Source organism: Ctenopharyngodon idella, chromosome 5 (assembly GCF_019924925.1).
Source record: "Ctenopharyngodon idella isolate HZGC_01 chromosome 5, HZGC01, whole genome shotgun sequence".
NCBI lineage: Eukaryota > Metazoa > Chordata > Actinopteri > Cypriniformes > Xenocyprididae > Ctenopharyngodon > Ctenopharyngodon idella.
The window spans coordinates 12535644-12560262 of NC_067224.1; the positions used below are offsets into that span (position 1 = coordinate 12535644).

Consider the following 24619-nt stretch of genomic DNA (forward strand, 5'->3'; position numbering starts at 1 on the left):
TAATGGCAGCACAGGATTGGCTCTCAAAGGAAAGTAACTGTTCGGTCAACTGACCAGAAACAAGTTTACAAAATACGCCATTTCCTCATCTAACACTCACACCATTAGGGGCTTTCACACCGGAGTAACCTTTTCATAGTTCCTAGAACTATTGGCTAAAGTACCAGCATTTTGCTGTGTTCGCACCACAGGAACTAGGAATGATTTTAGTTCTAGGAACTCCTTTTGGGGGAACTATTAGCTCCTACTTCAGAATAGGGTCTAAACCAGCACTATAGGAACTATCAGTGACGTGAATATACGTTGATTGGTCAAACGCATGTCAAACACAAGCACCCGGCATTTTTAAAAAGCCGTGTAAACATATTTACTTCACAAACATGGAAAACAATGATAACGGCATTTACCTGTTGTCTGCAGGGTTGTGTTCTTTTCTCTGCCTCGATGATATGTAATACTGATGTAATTTCCATTATCACGAAACCCATGACAAACAAAAACAAACGCAGCTCTGATCACGGCTTCCATCCACCAGTTTTTACCAAGTGCAAATGCCGCGCTTAAAGACGCCGCTGTTGGCCGCTTCACAGTTCCTATTCCTGGTGCGAATGCAACCAGCAACATGGCCTGAGGGAGAAATTAGTTCTCGGGGAACTATCCTAGTGGCTAGTTCCTAGAACTAAGTTCCTAAAACTATTCGGTACGAAAGCCCCTATTGTTTGAGACAGATGTTAAACGATGTTAAATTAATGTCATGACATGTCAAACTGCCCACTCTTAATGTAACAGACCTGCTGTGTGTTTTTTGATGGCTGAACGGATGCTCTGCAGGGTTTCCTCCTCCTGCTGCTGATCTTTCTTGTACTGTGCCAGTCTAGCTTTGCTCTCGGACAGCTGAGAGTCCAGATCTCCCTTCTGCATGGCCAAAGACTGCACATCCACACGGAGTTCCTATACATATCCAGACCATTCATAAATATTCACCAAAAGTATTTCCTAAATAAATAAACACTGCACTAATATTTTGTGTGTGTGAAAAACCTGAATGCGCTGGTGTAAGAGTTGGGCATCCTCTTCTCCCTGTCTGAGCACATCCAACAGGCCCTGCCTGTGCTGCTCCAAACTAATTCTCAAAACCTCCTCTTCCTGTTTCCACTGCTCCAGCTTCTTGTCCAGCAAAGACAGCTCTTCCTGCTGCAACACCACCTGTATCCCATACAAGACCCACAAAGTCACACTGATGTAATACTTTTCAGCTACACAATACTGTTCAAAGGTTTGGTTAATTTACAGTAAAACTCAATTACAATTTAAAATAACTGTTTTCAATTTTTATATATTCAAATTATCCTTCGGAAATCATTCTAAAATTCTGATTTGGTGCTCAAGAAACATTTCTTATTATCACGGCTGAAAGAAGTTGTGCTATTTAAAGAAGGTGTGAAAACCATTTTTTTCCCCAGGATTTGGTGGGCAGACATTTTGAAGAACAGCATTTATTTAAAACCAAATTATTTGTTGCATTATGTCTTTACTGTCATTTTTGAATTATTTAATGAGTTTTTGCTGAATAAAAGTATCAGTGTCTTTACACATGTGTTACCTGAGTGTTGACTTTGCCCAGTTCAGTTTTGCGTTGTGTTAGGCTGTCTTCTGTCTCTCTGCAGCTCTGTAGGAGTTTTGCCTCAAGGCTCTGGGTCTCTCTGAGCTCTTTCTCAACAGTTTCCAGTCTATATACAAGAGACAGACAGTTCAGTGGAGAGAATTTTTCTGCATTCAGTGATTTACTGAAATCATAGTTGTAGTACCTGTCAGTCGCTCTATCCAGCTTTCTGTTGACTTCTTGAAACTTTGCATCTTGACATGCGAGGACCTCCTCTACTCCTTGTAGAGTCTGTTCTTGGTCCTGTTTCCTTTTTTGCAGCTCCTTAACATCCTCTTGAAGATTCCTTCAGTAGCACATTTACGTTTAAATTTTTGCTATTACCAAGTTCTCCAGCTCAAACTAAACTTCCTTAAAAGCTGCTGTAATTTTTTGATGTTAAAATACTTTAATTACATTAAAACATTCGTAGGTTGATTTCCCCCAAATGTGTAAACACTTGCTTTCAACACCATGCTACCTTTTTGTCTGAACAAAAAAGAGTTTGGTAAACCTTTTTGAAACGGTTGTTATTTTTGCAATTCTGTTTGGTGCCACTAATGATGTATAAATTACACACAGCAGCTGTAAGGATTCAGAACTGACATTAGTAATTCATTTTTTTCAATGTGTGTTTAACGTAGTTGTGTTCACCTGAGCTGTTGTTTGGTTTGGACCAGCATTGTGGCGCTGTCTTGAGCTCTCTGTTCTATCTCCACCAGCTCTCGTTCTGTCTCTTCCACTCGCCTCCTGGCCTCATTGTAGCGCTGAACACTCTCTTTAGTCTGCAAACCCACATACATTAGACATAGCAATTCGGAAGTTGATGTATACAGTACATGTAATATTTAGGAAGACCAGTGTTAGGGAAGCTACTTTTTTTATTGAATGTAGTTTAACCACAGTCAAGTTACTTTTTAAAATAATAAATAAGTAACTTATTTCTATTTTAATATTTAAAGTTATTTATTATTTAGCATATCTAAAATGTCAAAGCTGAATTCCTTCAGAATTCATTCTAATATGCTGACGTGCTGCTCAAGAAACATATCTTGTTATTATCAATGCTGAAAACAGTTGTGCTGCTTAGTATAATACATTTTTTAGGATTCTTTGATGAATAAAAGGTTCAAAAGAAAAGCATTTATTGGAAATATAAATCTTTTGTAACAAATTCCTTTACTGTTCAATACAATTGGTGAATAAAAGTATTAATTTCTATAAAACAAAAAAACCTTATTTGATGCTAAACTTTTGAATGGTAGTGTATTAATTGATATAAATAAACAAAATAATTAAATTAATTAAAAAACTATAAAAATCTTAATTTATATAACTAAATAAAAACATGTTGTGATTAACAGCAGTATTTAGCTAAATATTTATTGTACAGGGAGCAATGACTGAATCAGTGATTTTTTTTTTTTTTTAATAATTTTTATGTCATTATTATACTTATTTTATGTCATATATCATACTGGAGAATTGATAGGAAAGTGGAGGTCATTCACACAGAACGTATTTTTGCGTTTAAAAAGCAAGATGCAGGTCGGGATTAAAAAAAAAACACAAGGTCTGGAGACGCATTTTTGTAAAAGCTGAACTTTTTTTTAACTTGAGCGGCATGCTTTTAGAATGCCACATCATGAACAAGATGCTGCAAAAGATGCGAGATGTGAGTGCAATGGTTAAACGTCTCTCTAGTGCTTTCACATAAAAAAAAAAAATAAATTAAAAAATGGAAAAGTAGCACAGTGGAATGTAAAAACACGTTCTGTGTGAACAGCCCCTAATGCTACTGAAAAATGTAGTTAAGAGCGTGGCTCCCCAACTAAGAGGAACACTAGTGTCAGACCTTGGCTCGAGTGTCTTTAAGCTCTGTCTCAGCCTCTAGAAGCCGTCTGTCAGCTTCTCTGAGCTCTGCTCTGCGCTTTAGCAGGGTCTTCTCCACACACTCCACCTCTCCCAGCACACACTGCTCCTCCTCTGCATGCAATACAGTGCTTTCCAGCCCACTCCTGATGAACCAAAAAAATGAAAGGCACTAGATATTCAATTTTATCAATAATATGTAGTTTACATTTCAGAGTTGCTGTGTGTTTTGCTGAGTTCATATTGAGTATGATATATTGGTGTTGCCATGCTCACTGACATGTGGCGCTGCAGTGTGTGGATAGTCCTTCGCAGACGTTTGATTTCCTGCTGCAGCTCTGTTGTTTTTTCCTGCAGTGTGTGCTTTTCTTCCTCACTGTGAACTCTATCAGCACACTCCTCTCTCAGCCTATGCTCTGCCTTCTTCAGATCATGCTCCTGAAACACAAACCAAAACTACTTTTACCAAAACTTAGTTTCTAATTAAAAAAATTTCCATGTACACTACAGTGCAAAAATTTGTGATCAGTTATATTTTTAATGTTTTTGAAAGAAGTTTATTATGCTCACCAACGCTGCATTTATTAGATCAAAATACAGTAAAAACAGTAATACTATGAAATATTATTACAATTTAAAATAACTGTTTTCTATTTGAAAATATCTGAAAATGCAATTTATTTTACATATAATTTTTATTTTTACTTATTTTACATTTAATATTTAATTTTCAGCCGCCATTACTCCAGTCTTCAGTGTCACATAATCCTTCAGAAATCATTCTAATATGCTTATTTGGTGCTCAGGAAACTTTATTATCAACAGCCGCTTTTCCACCGTTGAGCCAAACAGCTCTTGCTGCTTAACCATTCCATTCCATGCCGATCCTGCCCAGCTGGTACGGATATTTCCACTATGGGACTGAAAACAGAGCTCTTTGGAATGTAATACAAATGCATCAGTTGTTGCCTTGGTAACACAAGAGTTTACAGATGATACAAAATGTAAATAGCGACCGCATTATGGAGGATGATCAGATATTTCTTTTAATTTTATTGAAATAATATTATTAATTTTATTACCAACCAATGATTCGTGCTGAGAATTCCTGACTGAGAATGGTTTGTAATCGTGCCTTGCCGTACCGTTTTTAGGATTCTTTGATGAATGGAAGGTTCCTAAGAACAGCATTTATTTGAAATAGAAATCTTTAGTAATTGTAACATTATAAATGTCTTAACTGTCACTTTTGATCAACTGAATGCATCCTTGGTGAATAAAAGTATTAAGTTTCCAAACAATAGCACACAAGAACATTATTTGCAAAATACCATTGCAAAAGTTCACAATACTTGTAAATTCTATTAATATTTAAAAAAAAAAAAGATTTTATTCAAATTTTCTCATAACTGGAATATTGTCTTAATTGGGTAATCATGCTTACATTATGCACATATCATCGGAATATGACAAAATTCTGATTAATATTTCAATATAATATTGTGTATGTAAACACTGTCAATGTAAAAATGTAATGTTAAATAAAACTTCTAATACATTTAAAGACTAATATATTTATAAATTACAGTAAAATTATGTAAAATAATGTAACAGCGGTGTAATTCAACAGGAAATAATAGAGCTCAATTTAACTTAAAATTTGTATACAGTATCTCTCACCAAGTCGTGATGTCCAGGCACATTACAGTGCAGCGTCCCACTGGGCACCAGAGGAATAGTAAGATTGCTGGGAGGAGGTCCGTACACCAGCCTGGCTCCATCAGGAGGTGGCCCATAGAAGACTGTACTTGAGCCAGTGGGGAGGCCAGGTACAGGGTGACTATAGATAAATGAACCGGAAGGAAAAGCGGTACCATCAGGTAAAGTAAATCCAGCAGAGCCAGATGGAGGTGTGAAGCGTGTCCCGTCCATATCGCTCTCTCTTCCACTGTCTCTGAACATCTGAGCATCTGAGGAAACATGTGGACAGATATTACAGCTTTGACAAGATATTTATTACCATGATGTTGAAGAGAGAGACTTTGGCACTTGCCTCTCTTTCCTTGAGCGTGCAGATGGGGGGAGTAGACCCAATATCCTCCATTAACAGGAGGTCTTTTTTCCCTTTGTGCTCTGTGGCCAGACCGTCGGCCTCTCTTAGGGGACTGAGGCTGCACAAAGCCCAATCCAGAGTCTTGCGTGCCCTGAGATCCCAAACTAGGGGCCTGAAGACAAATAACATGCTGATTATAATACTAAATTGACACTGGTGAAGTCAAGTCACTTACAAGAGTATTCCTTTTCTAATGCTAAAATAACATTTTTCAAAATATGATATCTTACATTCTGATTTGATGGTACATAGTACCAATATCCTGTGTTTGGCAGGGGATCTACTAAACTGGACAGGAAGTTATTCTGCTGTAGAAGAGTCTCCTTCAGGGCTCCAATCTCGTCCAGCAGCTCTTCTAGATTTCCGTTGTTAGCTAAACAAACCACAATATATAACAAGTCAATTTTTGCATTGAAGGAAATGTGCATGGTGCTTTCTTCGCCACAAAACACGCCACCATGATGCTAGGGTGTTTGTGAGGAGTTACCATGGAAAGATGGCAAACAAACCTTCTTTGGCTTGTGTAAGTTGATCTTTGAGACGTTTGGTCTGAGCTTGTTGCCTTTTCAAGGTTTGGTTTAATCTGTCCAATTCTTGCTGTTGAATACTAGAGTTTGGGACACTGTGGAGATTCCCATCTGTCTCATGAACCTTCATTCAACAGAAACCAGGGAATGCATTAATGTAGCATTAACAGTGCATTAACAAACTAAAGCCGCCTTTTCACTATCTCTGACAAGCGAGATACTGGAAGTCATTCATTTCCAATTGAGAGTAGTAAAGGAACTACATGGAGTTTTGAATAAAGTATGCAGAATATTCTGATATTCGATTTGAACTTTGGGTGCACCGAAATACCGCATTTTACCTTTTGCAGCTATACCATATGCGACTGCCTGACAAGATGTGATGTATTCTAATCAAAACTATGAGCATATTGTGAGAATTACAAATATTCTTTTAACTAAAATAAAATTAAGAATTAAACTTATTCTTTAAACACTATTTCTGTAAAATGGGCCGTTATAAATAATTATTGTAATTATATAACTGTTTACACTGTTTAGCTCTAGAAAACATACTATGCTTTTCTTTCAGATGTATTGGGGTAATTGGTTTTGGGTGCAAATTCATACATTCATTATTCATTAATTTTACCATAGTGAATAAGCAGAGGGTTCTTCATGACCAATTTAAAAGTTCAGTGCGACTGCCACTAGGGGGCGAAATGCGACAATCATAAAATGTCAGAGATCCGCTGAAAGGATGTTAAAACTGAAGACTGAAGTCTAAAGATTCTGAGCAGATACTGTACATTACCCTATCTATCAAAAGCTTCTGGAGAACCTGGATTTCTGCTTCAGCACTAGCCAAGTCCTGAATGGCTTGGGCAGCCTGAATCTTGGTGCTCTGTAACTCCTCTGCATTCTACATGCATATAAACACATGATCATCAGTGAACATCTCTCACATTGATGTTGCTCCAAAAAGATCTCAAGTAGCCTGCACTTTGTCTTACCGCTGCTCTCTCCAGATGTATTTTTTCTATAGTGCTATGAAGTGAGTGAAGTTTGTCCTTAGCTGCAGACAGTTGCTGGGCAGCCATTCTGTCAGCAGAGGAAAATGATCTCCTGAGTGCCTGCAACTCCAGACTGAGAGAATCTAGCTGCTCCTGAGTCTGGCTCTCCTCAGCTTTCATCTAGAACAACAACAACAAAAAAAGCTATATCCAAAGTAAAATACAAGTTAAGGTCTATTGTGGATCTATAAATTAATCATGGCTGACTGAAAATAAAGCATTCTCATTCAGTTTTTTAGTTGTCCATAGGGTCAAAGGGTAAATAAAAAAAGGTTCCCTACACATTACAACATAGGTTCCCTAACATTACATTTTGATTGAAGCTTTGAAGGTATCTCAATCATGACAACTCTGGAAATAGATTTAACAGCATTATATTGTTAAGAATGGATATGCTATGCTGCTGCTACTGGCATGAGTGAAGTACAATCAGCTACTTCGAAGAGTTTCATGACTGAACTATGCATTTAATCTCAAAACTGAGCAAAACAGAACAAAATCAAGAAGATGGCAAACAAATGTAACAAAAGATGTTTAAAGGGGTCCTATTATACTTTTCACTTTAACTTTAGATAGTGTGTAATGTTGTTTGAGCATTAAAGATCTGCAAGGTTGAGCTGCACTGAAGATGACGAAGATGACCTGCTTTAGTAGCGTGCTGTTGCCATGTCGAAGAGACACTGTTTTTTCCACCCCTGTTTTAAAACCCCTTTGTTTGGCATTCCTAAGGCAGACAAACTTAGCATACAGCGGTTAAAGTTTATTTTTAACACTGTTCCTGAACAATACAGCGCCAACATTTATCTGTGTGCTGCACAATTTACAGAGGACAGCTTCCAAAAACTAAGAGAGTACAATGCCTGTTACAGACAAAAGCTTCTCCTGAAAGACGGAGCAGTTCCCACTTTGTCGGGACAATCAGTTGTTTGTGGATCACAACCTGTAAAGTATTTTTTATTATTTGTTTTCTATTAATAGTTCCAATTATAAGTTTTATGTTGTTGCTACGATGTAAACAAAGGCTCCACTAGCCTGCTAGCTAACATTAAAGTGTTGATGTAGTGTTTAGCTACAGGGTTCTCGCTTTTGTACAAACCCGATTCCAAAAAAGTTGGGACACTGTACAAATTGTGAATAAAAAAGGAATGCAATGATGTGGAAGTTTCAGATTTCAATATTTTATTCAGAATACAACATAGATGACATATCAAATGTTTAAACTGAGAAAATGTATCATTTTAAGGGAAAAATAAGTTGATTTTAAATTTCATGGCATCAACACATCTCAAAAAAGTTGGGACAAGGCCATGTTTACCACTGTGTGGCATCCCCTCTTCTTTTTATAACAGTCTGCAAACGTCTGGGGACTGAGGAGACAAGTTGTTCAAGTTTAGGAATAGGAATGTTGTCCCATTTTTGTCTAATACAGGCTTCTAGTTGCTCAACTGTCTTAGGTCTTCTTTGTCGCATCTTCCTCTTTATGATGCGCCAAATGTTTTCTATGGGTGAAAGATCTGGACTGCAGGCTGGCCATTTCAGTACCCGGATCCTTCTTCTACGCAGCCATGATGTTGTAATTGATGCAGTATGTGGTCTCGCATTGTCATGTTGGAAAATGCAAGGTCTTCCCTGAAAGAGACGACGTCTGGATGGGAGCATATGTTGTTCTAGAACTTGGATATACCTTTCAGCATTGATGGTGCCTTTCCAGATGTGTAAGCTGCCCATGCCACACGCACTCATGCAACCCCATACCATCAGAGATGCAGGCTTCTGAACTGAGCGCTGATAACAACTTGGGTTGTCCTTGTCCTCTTTAGTCCGGATGATATGGCGTCCCAGTTTTCCAAAAAGAACTTCAAATTTTGATTCGTCTGACCACAGAACAGTTTTCCACTTTGCCACAGTCCATTTTAAATGAGCCTTGGTCCAGAGAAAACGCCTGCGCTTCTGGATCATGTTTAGACATGGCTTCTTTTTTGACCTATAGAGATTTAGCTGGCAACGGCGAATGGCACGGTGGATTGTGTTCACCGACAATGTTTTCTGGAAGTATTACTGAGCCCATGTTGTGATTTCCATTACAGTAGCATTCCTGTATGTGATGCAGTGCCATCTAAGGGCCCGAAGATCACGGGCATCCAGTATGGTTTTCTGGCCTTGACCCTTACGCACAGAGATTGTTCCAGATTCTCTGAATCTTTGGATGATATTATGCACTGTGGATGATGATAACTTCAAACTCTTTGCAATTTTTCTCTGAGAAACTCCTTTCTGATATTGCTCCACTATTTTTCGCCGCAGCATTGGGGGAATTGGTGATCCTCTGCCCATCTTGACTTCTGAGAGATACTGCCACTCTGAGAGGCTCTTTTTATACCCAATCATGTTCCCAATTGACCTAATAAGTTGCAAACTGGTCCTCCAGCTGTTCCTTATATGTACATTTAACTTTTCCGGCCTCTTATTGCTACCTGTCCCAACTTTTTTGGAATGTGTAGCTCTCATGAAATCCAAAATGAGCCAATATTTGGAATGACATTTCAAAATGTCACTTTCAACATTTGATATGTTATCTATATTCTATTGTGAATAAAATATAAGTTTATGAGATTTGTAAATTATTGCATTCCTTTTTTATTCACAATTTGTACAGTGTCCCAACTTTTTTGGAATCAGGTTTGTAAGACTATTCACTGAACCTTAGGAACTTACCACTCTGAAACGGCCTGTAAAATCTGTGCTTGCAAATGTTCGACACGATCCTCTTGTACGTAAACATTCTCAGGGTATGAATCTGGCTCGAATTGGTATGGCAAAATGGATGCCATCATTAATGTTTATACCTGAGCAGATGAAACTGATGAAAGATGGTAAGGGGAGTGACATTTCCGGAACACGCTCTAAGCGGTTCGCCAATCACAACACACTGGGCCAACTAACCAATCAGAGCACATTTCGTATTTCGGAAGGAGGGGCTTCATCGAAATAAGAACTAAACAGAGAATTTGAGAAAGACTGGGAAGAGAGGTGCTGCAATATTGTAAAATATGTGAAAAATAATGCGTTTTTTCAAAAGTCAAGCATGAAAACCTATTCTAGTACACCCCAAAAACAAAATCAAGACTTCGTAAAAGGGCATAATAGAACCCCTTTAAAATTTTGAATATGTTAATCACTCTCATTTTGGCACCTGTTTATCTTGTTCTTCTAATTCAGCAAGCAGACGGTCCCTGTCGATTTCGGTCTCCTCTAAACGCTTCAGCATCAAGTACTGCTGCTCATGAGCATCTTCCAGCTCCTCCCTTAACCTATGGAGCTCCGCCTCCTCACCACACCTCTTTGCTGCCCGCTTGAATCAAACAGAGGGAGATCAGCATCGCTTCATAGGAAGACATTATACTGGAATATGTGAGCATCTGATTAATGATATTTCAAATAATGATGAATTAAATGCCACAATGTCAGCTCACCTGAGTCTGGTATCTCTCTTGGTACTTCCTAAGTCTCTCTTTGAGCGAACTCATCTCTCCAGCGAGTCTGTCCTTGCAATGCTGGGCCTCGTCTCTATCTCTCTGAGCAGCAGATACTACACAACGCACCTCCTGTTGTAGCTCTATGAATTTCTTGTTCACCGGTTCCCCAAGGTCTTCAAAGCTGCAACTGGATGGGATAACAAAGACATATCACCATCCGATGGACACATCTATAGCCACACAGTTCAATTATTACTAATTTGCTAAAATATATAATAAGAATCTATCATACCTTAGTTCCTCTTGTCCTGTAGCTATGGCTCTTGTCAGCTCTCCTAAATGTTTAGCCACTTTCTCAGGGCAAATCAGCTCCTCCCTAACTTGCTCTAAATCACCCTGAAGAGCATCCACCTTCTCCTTAAAACTGTCTCTCTCCTCCTGTGAAACACATTTTTAGCCAGTGATTCAAAGATGTGACTCTTACTGGAGGCTGAATGATTCTCATACATCATCAAGCAGCAGAATGTACAGTACACTTTTTTACAGGCAGTGAGAAGGGTTTGAATGACGTAAGCAGTGTTTGTACTTCAGTTGTCCATCCTTCGGTCTTTCCAAGAATTTTCCCATGCTAATACAGGAAAAAGTCTCACTGAGCTTTATTACTCTGGTATGAGGTCTGATGTGCAGTAACACACCTGGAGAGTGTTGACTTGTTGCAGAAGCTCTGTGTTCTCAAGCTCTCTGTCGGCAGCCATGTGCATCTTTGCCAAAGCATTCTCCTTTGCCTGTCTTTCTTTCTGCAGCTCCGCCTGCAGTGCAGAGTGTTCCATCTGTAAATGTGGAGGACAAGAAAACTTAAATGTTAAACTTTAAAAGGATAGTTCAATTAGAAATTTCACTACTAGTATATTATATCTCTAGTGTTTTATAGCCATATGTGTGAGGAACAAATTAAATTGTAGTTATTTACTCTTCCACATATTCAAATACTACACTACTGTTCAAAAGTTTTGGGGTCAGTAAGATCTTTTTTTTAACCCTCTATGTGATGAATTATGAAATTCATATTAATTTTCTACACCTGACCTTTGACCTTTTTTTTAGGGTTTCGTCATTTATAACTGACATTGTCCTATTAGGGTAAATAATTTTGGCAAATTTGGCAATACTGCACACACATTCAAATGCATTTTCACTACCTGAAAAGTAGTGAAAAGGTCTTAGTGTTTCAAAAAACATTAATAAGCTTTATTAGCATTTCAGCTTGTACTGCTTTATTTCATTTGGAACTCACATGTGAAAATGTCAAAAACTTGACACAAATTCAGATGCAACTTCACTGGCTGGAAAATAGTGAAACCATGTCTTAGTGTTTAGAGCGAAAAGCAACAAGATTCTTCTTTTTCAGTGTAGCCCACACTTTCCACACCTAACTTGATCTTGACCTGTTTAGTCATCATTTTTGGAGCATCCCTGATTGTCAGTGTAGTGAGGCTAATAGGCGGGGGCATCTTTCCTGACCTCTGGTTGAAGTATGGATCACATCTTGCATAGGATAACGTATCCAAATAACGCTTTTCCACCGTCGGGCCGAACGGTTCATAGAACGGTAAAGAACAGTTCCAGTTGTGTTTCCACTGGAGCCTGGTACGGCACTGCACAATTACAAACCGTTCTCAGCCCGGAATTCTCGGCACGGTTGTCTAACCGTGCTGAATCGTGCTGGTAAGATGCGTGAAGTGACGTCGACACACAGGATTGGTCACTTGTCTGTTGCCTGGCTACCAGTTTCTCTGTAGCTGGCTAAGCGCTCTATTTGAGCATCGTAAACACAAATGAATAATAAAATTAAAAGAAATATCTGATCATCCTCCATAACGCAGTTGTTATTTACATCTCATATCATCAGTAAACTGTTGCATTACCAAGGCAACGACTGACGCTTTTGTATTACATTCCAAAGAGAGGCCGTTATCAGCCCCACAGTGGAAAATGAAACGGTAACCATACCAGCTGGCCCGGATTGGCACGGAATGGAACGGTTACGCAATGAGAATGGGGCCCGGGGCAATCGTATCGGTTGCACCACCCTAAGGACAGCCCTGACTGCTTCTATTCTCCTTGATCTTCATCTTTTTCCTTTCTTATTACGACCTCATTTTCTGATGCACTGTCATCACTATCATCAATACTTTCTGGATACGGTAGCTTTTCCTCTCTGTCTTCTATAAAACTTACTAACATAAACCTAAAACACAGGCAAAAAGGCTATTATATTGCCTGCAAGTAATAAACAATAATGCAGCTATACAGAAAAAAAATCTATCCCCTAAAAGGACTTTGTCATTTATGCATAACACACAGATTGTTTTGGTATTTGAGTTATTGAATTGACAAAATATGCATTAAAAATGGCCAAAAACTTTAGAAAACACATTTGGATGTACAATGATTTTTTTTTTTTTAATTGAAATTATAAGTATTTCCTAGTCTAAAATGAACTCATAATGGAGCCTTGACAGATTGTGACTGAACATGTGCTCATGTCTCCTTCACTTCCTTGTTGCTAAAAATGTCAAGCACATGGCAAATAGATTTAAATTTTTTTGGCTGAAGGGGATGGCAAATGATAATGCTAAAATATATACATTTGAGCTTAAAAGTTTACATACCCCTTGCAGAATCTGCAAAAATGTTAATCATTTTAACAAAATAAGAAGGATCATGAAAATTGCATGTTATTTTTTATTTAGTACTGTCCTGAATAAACTATTTCACATATATGTAAACAACTGTTATGTGAAATAGTTTATTCAGGACAGTACTAAATAAAAAATAACATGCAATTTTCATGATCCTTCTTATTTTGTTAAAATGATTCACATTTTTCTAGATTCTGCAAGGGGTATGTAAACTTTTGAGCTCAACTATATTTTTTTGGTTGAATATTATTAAATGTGATTTTCTATGTGTCATTTATAGATGACGAAACACCATATAATAAATTTTATTCAGCAAGGATGCATTAAATTGAACAAAAGTGACAAAAGTAAATAGTTCTATGTAAGATCCAGCTTGTTGTTGAAGGATATTTCAAGAAGATGTATGAGGACATATCAACAATATTTTAAATATAGTGCACAAGTGGTTTTAACATTTTGTGAAATTAAAAAAAATTTGGAGCAACAGAATTTTTATTTTCAGGTGAACTATTCCTTTAAAAAAACTATATTATATTATAGATGAATATGTAAAAATCTATGAAGAGATTTCCTACTTGACTGAGTCGACGCAGTCTGCTCAGCTCCTCCCTCAGTTGTGTGGCCTCAGTATCTCTCTCCTGCAGTTGGGTCTCCAGCTCTGCCTCATATTCACTGACCTGACCCTGAGCATGCTTCAGCTCTTTGTTCTCATTCCTCAGATCCTCCAACTCCTGCTGCTGAAGCTGCAGCTCCTATAACACAACAAACAATATGATAATTTTGATTTGACATATTATTACAGAGTGGTGTATTAAAACTGCACCGTTGAGCATTGTGTCAAAAACAGACTCTAACCTCCCGTGTGTTTTCAGCACTCCAAGCATCTTTCTCCAGCTGTGTGCATTGAAGCTCCTTCTCACATAAGAGGTGCTGCAGAGCATCTTTTTCCCTCTGCAGACGCCTGCAATCTGACTGCGCTCTTCGTGCTTGTTCCTTCATCCCCTGCAGATACTCCTGGAGACCTGAGATGATGCCCTCCAGGTCACGTTTAAGTGCTTCATTAGCAGCTATCTGACCTAAATGAGTGGAGATTGATTCTTCTTACTTATTTTAGTTTAAATATATTGTATTCATCCATTAATTCACAATGAATCCAACTCTAGCATTTTTTATCCAATAAAGGTTTAAAAAAAAATCTTAAAATTTCCTCACCATCAGTAAGCTGTTGCTCTAGTTCTTTGATCTCCTGCGTTTCCTTGTGGATGCGTGTGATCATACCATCCAGCCTGCTCTCCAGTTCCTGGTGCTTTCTGCTCATGATGGCCAGTAGCTGGGTCTTTTTGGACAACTGAGCCTTAACATGGGCCTGCAAAAGCGATGGCAGAGAGTCCAAAATCAGTAGACACACAAGTACAACACAAGTGGTATATAATATCAGTTTAATTTTGTACATATTTATTATTTAGTGTTTTTTATTTTTATTAAGATTATGTTAATATAACTACATTTAAATAATTTTTTGACTTGGGCACCCCCTTGGGAACTAGTGGGCAATGAAATGTTTGAAAAAAAAAAAAAAAATCCCATACACTTAGCAGGGACCCAAGCCATATTAAGTGACCAGAACATTATAGAGATTTAAGGTCAATTTACACCAAAGTCGATAACTGTAATGATAACTATAACGGTTTAACAATCACTCTAATTCTATGAAAAAAAAAGTGATATCCACACCACAGCTATAACAATAACGACACAAAGGAATGATATCAATGGAATCACTTTCAGAACGATTATTTTTTAAATAATAAACAACAAAAACACTGACATCAAATCATCCAATCCATCCTGCTTTAAAGAGCTCAAGTATTGTAAGATGAAGACCATATAACTGCAGTGCCTGCTTATAATAAACATAACGTTATCATGCGTTGGAATGGACACTAATATAGTTATTGTTCTTGATGTAAATGGGCCTTTAGGGGTGGACTCATTTGACTGGGCCAGTAAGCATCCACCCAGCAAACATTTGAACACCTCAGCAACACCCTGACAACCACCCAAAACACCCTAGCATCCTGGAGGGGACTTTCAAAGGAAAACACCCTCACATTTCTTTGGGAAATGTAGAACTACTAGGTTTTTTTAGTCATTAACGCATTTAAAATGATTTTTTTTTTTTTTTTTTTTTTTTTTTTAAATCAATCTGATACAAATCTCAGAACAGAACTGAAAAAATACAAAGACCCTGCATCCCAAATCACATACACTGAAAAAAAAAAAAAAAAAAAAGGTGTACAAACAATTTTCACTCACAAATTCCTGGTAAATTTCTCAATTAATTACAAATAATGGCAAGTAACACATTGTTGTTATTGTTATAGTTGTGGTGTGGACTTTTTTCATAGGGGACACTTAATATTCAACATTATTGAGTTGAATGCGACACTACTGGATGAGAACTGAACTGAGCTGAATGATGACATCACTGTTTTCTCTAGAACTGCTTTATAGATGAAATGAACTAATGTAATAATTGATGATCTTTACAATGGAACTGGATCAACACTGAACTGACTTCAGCTGAACAATGACACTATTTTACAGTTATCACTGTAAAACTGCTTTGAAGCAATATGTATTGTATAATAAAAGGTGACTTGGCTTGAATTAAACGTGAAATTAAGTAAGAAAGTAGAAAGACTGAAATAGTATTTTCTTTTAAAACATATTCTTTGTTTTATATACTTTCTAATTTTTATTTACAAATTTGAAAAATAATTTTTTACAGTGTGCTATCCGCCCTAAATATTGCTAATCTCAAATACTGTTTAGGGTGGACAGTATGTGAATTGGGAAGCAAGGACTTCCTTGGACTTCTGCATTCGTTACTTCTCCACCCATCCACTTCCGCTTGCCTTCCAACACTATCTCAAAGTGATAATGTAACACTTTTATTAAGCATTATTTTACACATAATATATTATTTACAGGAAAGTTTGACTTAAAAACTTTGGAACAACATTATTTATAAATAAATATACCAAAAATACCAAATACCACATTTTTTTATCTAATAGTTTGGTCGTAATTTAACAATGTACATAGTTATTATACCAACTGCTCTCAAATCTAATGTAAATCATGTAGAATATGCAAGCCAGCAAACCCTGATGACATAATGCTTTTGCAATTTCCTGTTTAAAAACACGGCAAATATATTTCATATATATTCTTATAACTTTCATGATCATGTTTTGATCACTTTAAAAAATGAATTAATGTTCTTATTGTTAGGTACCAATAATCATTCTACAAACAAAATCAAGAGTCCACAATTGCAACAGTATGACAGCAGCCTCCCATGAGCCCCTCCTTGACCCCAGTGGAGTACTTACTACAGCAGTGTGGCTGCCATCTCTTCAATCTCTGTCTCTATGTATCCATTTTTCTCCTGTTGCTGCACCAGGTGGGGTAACAGGAACACTTTGTGCAGAAAGAGAACATTTCCTGTCTCTTTGAGCTCCGTTACTCTAAACTTCAGAGCTTTTGTCTACAGAGTCCAACTATCATTAAAAGTAGCCCTCTCCTCTAGACTTCATTCTCCTCCTCCTCCTCTATCCCTGCACTGTTTCCACCCTCCTCTCAACTCTCTTTGAATCAACACAGGAAACTTTCTGCCTCAGCCAATCAGTGTCCTTGTCTGGGGCCGGGTGGGAGTAAGGAACCTCTTTGGCTCCACCCACAGTATCAACAGATTTCCCCTATGACAGAAGTTCTCTCTTCTTTCTTAAAGAGACAGGAGCCTCATTTTATATGACTGCTACTTGTTGCTGAGCATCATGGGTTAGAGATGATTAATTCCACAGAGAACTTCATCTTATTATTGTCATCTTTCTTGTTAGGGAGGTACCACAACATATCAGTGTTTGAGACACATTTTCAACTACACTGTTTGTATGCCAAACATTTTCTTTAACAGAAAACAGAAAGACATGCACTTTGTTGTTTTATAACATAAATAGACTAAGGATATGAAGAGGCTTGTGGTGAAGACACAATATACATAGACAATATAACACACCCATGAAAATTATTTTGTGGCATTGGCATATGTTGTTGAAGGCACAGCATGTGATGATCACACATGGGTGTAAACAGTAACACATGGGACACGTTCAAGCTCAAACCGGTGCGCAACGTTTTGCTACGGTTTCCGGGTTGAACGACATGTTTCCTGGAAATGGTGTGCAACGGGATTGAGATACGCTTTCTCTTGTTTGGTGGGTGTGTCAAAAATGTTAGCCCAATCAGCAGCAACATATAACATATAAATCACGCGGTATTAAAGAGACAGCTTGCACAATGGGTCCAAGTAAAGTGATTAATGTAACATAAAAATACTACACATATTTATATATTTTGCTATTGTATTGTGGAGTGACACTTTCATAAACTTTTCTATACTCCTCTGCTTATATAATGGTAAATATTACAATATCATAGCACAACAACAGTGATCAGCAATAATGATAAGCCTAATACTCTAATACTAATAAAAACAATAAGGTCATATCTCATAACACAGTGTCAGAGAAGTGGATTATCCTTCACCTGAAATGTTTGTCTTTTCATCATGAAATGCAAGGCAAATGTTGGATCACAATAATTAGGAACCACAGTTTCCACAAATCCCTTCACTTGATTTGGATGTTCTCATTTATTCTGGACAGCAAGGGCAGTGACTTCAACATCGAGTGTATTTTGCAGTATTAAACACGTATTTATACCAATTTCATCAGGCTCTGAAAATTCTTCAAAAAGAACACAAAGAATGGCCTTCTCAGCTGCCATAGTTGCAACTCTTGCGTCATCAGAACAGGGTGTTCAATGCACCACCGTTTCCGTTTAAAAAATGTTTTGCAACGTTTTGTCGGGGCTGAACACAGCCATGTTGTGGAAATGTGTTACCATTGTTCTTAGAAGAAAAATGTTGTTGCATATATCCTTTAACATTTGAATGTATAAACTATACTAACTACATGATACAATATTTGTTCTAAGCTTATTTATCAATCTCAACCAGGGAAACATAGCAAATATAGACAAAGCTGTAACTGCATTTCAGTTGCTTTAAGTTAATGTTTTAAGTTATCTGGCAGCCTATACTTTAAAAATTGTTAGTAATTGTTACAGAAATAAAAATGTAATGTTTTGTAACAATGATAATGTCTTTACTGTCACTTTTGATCAATTCAAATTGAAAAAAAACAAAAACAAAAAAAAAAACTACCGTTCAAAAGTTTGGGGTCATTGTATTTTTACAGTACAATATTGTTTATTACCATATGTAACAAGTTTTGGTGTTTTATTTTACATTTCATTTGTTTAATTAATTTATGTATGTTGCATTAATTTAGTGTCATGTATTTTAGCCAGATGGTTTGTCTTTGTGTAGGTAACACTGTTCTGTTTATGTTTATTTATTAGCCATTGTTTACAGAATGGCTGGTTTTGATGAACTGTAGTTTTTATGTGGCCTTTTATTTTTGAACATCTGTATTGTTATGAGGGTTTATCTTAAGCAGATTTATATAGTTTAAGTGGTAACACTTTACAATAAGGTCTCATTTGTTAACATTAGTTAATGTATTAACTAACATGAACTAACAATGAGCGATATATCTGTTACAGTATTTATTAATCTTTGTTAACATTAGTTAATAAAAATCCAGTCGCTCATTGTTTGTTCATGTTAGTGCATTAACTAATTTTAGCAAATACAACATGTGATTTTAATAATGTATTAGTATATGCTGAAATTAAAATTAACTAAGCTTAATAAATGCTGTAGAAGTGCAGTTCATTATTAGTTCATGTTAACTAAAGTAGTTAACTAATGAAACCTTACTGTAAAGTGTTACCGTTTAAGTAGATTAAAGTTGTGATGCAACAGAAGAAGCAACAGATATTTTCTTACGTATTGTAACATGTATTTGAGTGTAATGAATTATCGAAATAGAAAAAACAACGTATTGGTTGTTGATTGAATTTTAAGATGTGGGAGAAATTGTAGAGAAGTCTGTTGTTTTTATCGGACGGTCACATTATGACATTTTGATTAAACATTAAGAAATCAAATTTAAAAAAAGAAACATATGCACATATGAATTGTTCAAAATAAGATTTATAACATGCATTTAGAAAATAGATAGGGTGGATTTTCATTTCATGCCGACTTTAACATTATATCAGTTCATGATACGTTTATAAACTGTAAAATACGCTTTTTTAAAATTATTTTTTTAAGTGATTTTCCGGCAAACACAGCTGCCAGTTCCCTTTCAGTCGGTCACGTTCAACGTACGTCAGTAGTGACCGACGAATTGGCATATCGCCAGAGAGCCCTATCAGCTTCGAGTGAACTAAAACAAGCCAATGGAGTTATTTGCGATATTTGCATAATGCGCACCGCCCTTGCCAGGTGGTATAAATAGGGGAGCAGATGCCATCGCACTCTGTCTTTCACTTCTGAGCCAACCTGTGTGTTCCTGCTATTAGACTGAGAGTGACTTCTCAAGCCTTTGAAGAGCTTTGTTCTACAGTGCTGGCCTTATGGCACCGTACAGCGAGGCCGCGAGCTTTCCCAGAGTGAGCTTCTCGAGCTGTTTATACAGCTCTCAATTGCTGTTTTCACAGCATTATTTGCCCCGTTTGGTTTGTGATTTGGGCCGGTTCCTCTGTGTCTGTGATTCATGGAGTGAAAAGTGTACCTGCAGTCACATCGCGGCTGTTCCCTGTGTGCTTCGGCACAAAGAACAAGAGCTTCTAAAAGAGCTTCACAGACAGACACTGCGTCTTTTTCAAGACGTCATTCTGTCTGTGCGTTTCTGGAAGTGGTCGTTTCCTATCCTCACTGACGGCCACAATCACTTTCTCTCATGTCTGCTTAGCGTGCTGAGACTGTGTTTGTGGGTGGTTCATATTCTCTTGTGAGAGCATGCTCACGTCGGTGCGTTGTTCGTCTTGCCTTTCTCGTAAGGGCTTGAGCGCTCAGTGCACCGTGTGCCGTCGAGCTGCCGGCTGACAGCGCGCGTTGCCATGGCAACCCAGCGCGTTGTTCGCCGCTCTAGATGCATGGTCGAGACTCGAGTGCCTCAAATGAGGTGGAGTCCCCTAACCTATTCCCCGATCTAGTTTCTTTTTCTGAATCAGAAAAGTACTACTTTTGGTGAATAAGCCAGGGTGACCAGAGGATCACAGTGGGGCAATACCCGCTGAGCCAATCTCTGTGGGCCCCCCACTCCTCTAGTGCATCGCAAACATGTTGTGACTGTGTTCGTGGATGGTTTTTGTTTAGTAACAACATGGCCACGTCGGCGCTCAGCGCGCTGTGTGTCGTCCAGTTAGACGGCCACGTTCACTGTCCCACATGGCTGGTAGCTTCTGGGTGGATTGCTGGTCCTTCTCATGGGGGACCTAGCGTCTTAGTCAGGGCTCCAGCAGAGGATCAGATGTCGATTGCTACATTGGAGAGAGGGTTGTTGGGCTCTGGACATGAAGATGAGGCTGAGCGTCCCACGGTTGTGATGTGCTCATGCTGAATCAGATTCAGAGTTAACGACCATGCTTTCTCGGGCCCCTGGGGGCGTGGTGTGACGTGTTCTCGCCTTGACCCGCCCCCTGTCTTTAGCCCGGACGTGCATGAAAAACTTGGCAGTTTGGAAGCCTTTTTTTGGTGCCAAATATGGAACGCCAAAAGGGCCATAATCTGCATTAAAAGTTTTTTCTCTCTCACTACCCTCTATGGTGGGGTGGCAGTGCTACGGGCACACCACCTCTGCCCTGCATGGGTCTTGGCCCCCAGCAAGTCTGTGGAAGGCCAAAGCACTCATTGCATTGGGTAGTTCTGAGTCGGGGTTGAGCTACACATGATGCAAGTCATAGCGCAGGCCCCTGGCCAGACAATGTACACCATGGTGGCCTGGAAACACCCCTGGCTAGCCTTGCGAGGTGTGTCGTCGTCAAAGTACGCTTTCTCGATGCTCTCACCTCACAAGCTGGCCTAAAACCCAGCCCGCTCAGCCTGCAGCCAAGCCAGTTGGCTAGCGAGAAGCGGTCCTGGAGAAACGGACGACCTGGAGCTGAGGTAAACAGTTCTTCAGGAGACGATGCCCGCATCGCTCCCTTCCCGGAGGAGGGCCGGGTGGAGAATTTTGGTCTGTTCTGCCGCTGGCTCTCCGGAGTCCAGTGGTACCCATGAAGTAGAACTGTTTTCTAATCCTCCAGGTCCCAAGAGGGCGCGGCTGGCAGTGTGCGAGGCCCCGCCTCGCCACTCTCAGCCCCCTCTCACTTCGCCAGCAGGTCCCAGTGTGTTGGTCGAGGACGCCTTCCATGTGCCGTCTCCCATACACACTGCCAACTTGCAGAGTCTGACCCCACTTCGGGCCGCTATGCCGTCCGAGTCGGGTCCCAGCACTCTACCTTGCTGCCCCACGCCTGCATTTGGTCCCGCTGGCTCGGTGTCTGGAAGCCTGGATAGCGCTCCCCAGCCCGTCCCGCTGGCTCATTCGCACTATCAGACTCAGCTATGCGATTCAGTTCGCCCGGCGTCCCCCGGTCTTCAGGGGTGTCCACTACACTCAGGTGTCACTGGACAATGCACCTGTTCTCCAGGCGGAGATTGCTGTCCTCCTGGGGAAGGATGCAATCGAGCCGGTCCCTCCAGCCGATATGAAGTCAGGGTTCTACAGCCCCTACTTCATTGTACCCTAGAAGGGCGGTGGGCTACGGCCAATCCTGGATCTGCGTGTCCTGAACCAGTCCCTTCACAGGCTGCCGTTCAAGATGCTTACGCAGAAACGCATTTTGAATGCATCCGTCCCCAGGATTGGTTTGCAGCGATCGACCTGAAGGACGTGTACTTTCATGTCTCGATTCTGCCTCGTCACAGACCCTTTCTACGGTCTGCGTTCGAGGGTCGGGCATATCAGTACAAAGTCCTACCCTTCGGGCTGGCCCTGTCGCCCCGCGTCTTCACGAAGGTTGCGGAGGCGGCCATTGTTCCGCTCAAGGAACAGGGTGTTCGCATTCTCAACTACCTCGACGACTGGCTCATCCTGGCCAGCTCGCGAGAGCAGTTGTGCGAACACAGGGACATGGTGTTAGCTCACCTCAGCCGGTTGGGTCTTCGGGTCAACTGGGACAAGAGCAAACTCGCCCCCGGGCAGAGGATCTCTTATCTCGGTATGGAACTGGATTCGGTCGCCAGGACAGCGCGCTTCACAGAGGAGCGCGTCCAGTCAGTGTTGAACTGCCTGAGTACGCTCAAGCGCAGGACAGCGGCCCCACTGAAACTCTTTCAGAGGCTCCTGGGGCATATGGCATCTGCAGCCGCAGTCACGCCGCTCGGATTGCTTAGATAGATCTGTTCGCCTCTTCGGAAACTGCCCACTACCAGTGGTTCTATTCCCTGACCGGCGGCACGCTCGGCACGGATGCCCTGGCACTCAGCTGGCCCCGGGGCCTACGCAAGTATGCGTTTCCCCCAGTGAGCCTTCTCACACAGCTCCTGTGCAAAGTCAGGGAGGACGAGGAGCAGGTCTTGTTAGTGGCTCCATACTGGCCCACTCGGACCTGATTCTTGGACCTCACGCTCCTCGCGACAGCACCTCCTTGGCCCATTCGTCTGAAGAAGGACCTCCTGACTCAGAGACGGGGCACCCTCTGGCACCAGAGGTTCTGAGTGATCTCCCGCAAGCAGTCGCAGACACTATCACTTCTGCTAGAGCTCCTTCTACGAGGAACCTCTATGCGTTGAAGTGGAACCTGTTCGTCAAATGGTGCTCCTTCGGTCAGTTCCGTGCTTTCCTTTCCGCAAGAGGGCCTGGAGCGAATAGTGAATGCCATCGCCCTGGCGTATGAATCCCAGGGCGTGCCTTGCCCGCTAGGGTTGAGAGCCCACTCCACCAGAGGAGTGGTCTCTTCCTGAGCGCTGGCGCACAGCGCCTCGCTGACAGATATCTGTAGAGCTGCGGGCTGGGCGACACCTAACACGTTCGCTAGATTCTATAGCCTTCGTGTAGAACCGGTATCTTCCCGTGTACTCGCTTCCAGCAGCCGGTAGACGCGAAGAGCCTGTTCTAGTGTCGGCTTGCAATGCCACTCCCACCCCCCTGGGCCGGATACGTGCATCCTTTAACTCCAGTCGAGTTCCCCGCTTGGCGAACCCTGTCGAGTTCCTCCGCCTCCCCCTTCGGCTCGGACATTGCGGAGTGTCTGATACCAGGCCAAACCTCCATCACTGACGTTGACGTTTGGCTGGATGCCATATGTCGTGACCCCTCCACGTGAGTGGTCCCATGTGTGTATTTGTCCACGGTCAACTCCCCACGGTGAGCCTGTGTCTTTCCCTTAGCAGAGCCAGCTCTGCTGTCACCTGTCAGATGAGTCTCCCCCTACCCAGGTGGAGCCATCACAGGGACTCCATATGCGTACTGCCCACGGCCAGTCCATATGTGTATTCTCCACGTAAATTCCTCCCCTGCGGGTGGGTAGTGGTCTCCGCAGCGTCCCCCCATGGGTTCGCTTCCCCAGTGTAGTCTAGTTTACTTAGTGGGTATGTCGGAACAGCAGTAGACTCTCTCTGCGTAAGCTCGCCCCCTTCCCCGTCCCATTGGTGCGCCAGGTGGCTAGAGCTTGTGCTGGGCACTGGAAGGGGTTCATAACTGTGGCGCTTTATTTGGGATCCCAATTCGTTGGTCACTACTGACGTACATCGAACATGACCGACTGAAAGGGAATGTCTCGGTTACGTATATAACCCTCGTTCCCTGAAGGAGGGAACGGAGAGGTACGTCCCGTCGCAACAGTTTCTGTACCCTCGCTGCAGTGCAGACTAGGTTGTCTCCTCAGCGAAAAAACAGAGTGCGATGGCATCTGCTCCCCTATTTATACCACCTGGCGGGGGCGGTGCACATTATGCAAATATTGCACGCCAAGTCCATTGGCTTGTTTTAGTTCACTTGAAGCTGTTGGGCTCTTTGGCGATATCCTAATTCGTCGGTCACTACTGACGTACGTCTCCGTTCCCTCCTTCAGGGAACGAGGGTTACATACATAACCGAGACGTTTTTATACTGTAAATTTAACAGGATTTCTTTTTTTGTAATTATTATTATGAATACATTTATTTACAGAACATTGGTGTCTTTTTAACAATAATCCACAAGAAGT

General features: G+C 40.5%; 1 protein-coding gene across 10 annotated transcripts in view; it reads right to left on the bottom strand.

Annotated features, from left to right (window-relative positions):
* The window catches only part of cntrl (centriolin), a 56408-nt gene that overhangs the window by 11015 nt on the left and 20774 nt on the right, over nt 1-24619 (bottom strand). For 9 of the 10 annotated variants that reach the window (XR_007930230.1, XM_051893723.1, XM_051893722.1 and 6 more), the window contains 20 exons: nt 14597-14750; nt 14240-14460; nt 13960-14136; nt 11378-11512; nt 10975-11120; nt 10680-10869; nt 10400-10558; nt 7147-7326; nt 6948-7055; nt 6137-6278; nt 5858-6000; nt 5568-5739; nt 5195-5484; nt 3795-3952; nt 3498-3660; nt 2297-2427; nt 1809-1949; nt 1604-1730; nt 1042-1206; nt 792-951 (listed from right to left, as the gene is read on the bottom strand). Coding sequence is in view for 9 of the 10 variants with exons in the window: in XM_051893723.1 (XP_051749683.1) it covers nt 792-951; nt 1042-1206; nt 1604-1730; nt 1809-1949; nt 2297-2427; nt 3498-3660; nt 3795-3952; nt 5195-5484; nt 5568-5739; nt 5858-6000; nt 6137-6278; nt 6948-7055; nt 7147-7326; nt 10400-10558; nt 10680-10869; nt 10975-11120; nt 11378-11512; nt 13960-14136; nt 14240-14460; nt 14597-14750 (3262 nt within the window). In the remaining variant the exon portion in view is untranslated. The remainder of the gene's footprint in view (nt 1-791; nt 952-1041; nt 1207-1603; nt 1731-1808; nt 1950-2296; nt 2428-3497; nt 3661-3794; nt 3953-5194; nt 5485-5567; nt 5740-5857; nt 6001-6136; nt 6279-6947; nt 7056-7146; nt 7327-10399; nt 10559-10679; nt 10870-10974; nt 11121-11377; nt 11513-13959; nt 14137-14239; nt 14461-14596; nt 14751-24619) is intronic. The other variant, XM_051893724.1, reaches the window with a different exon arrangement.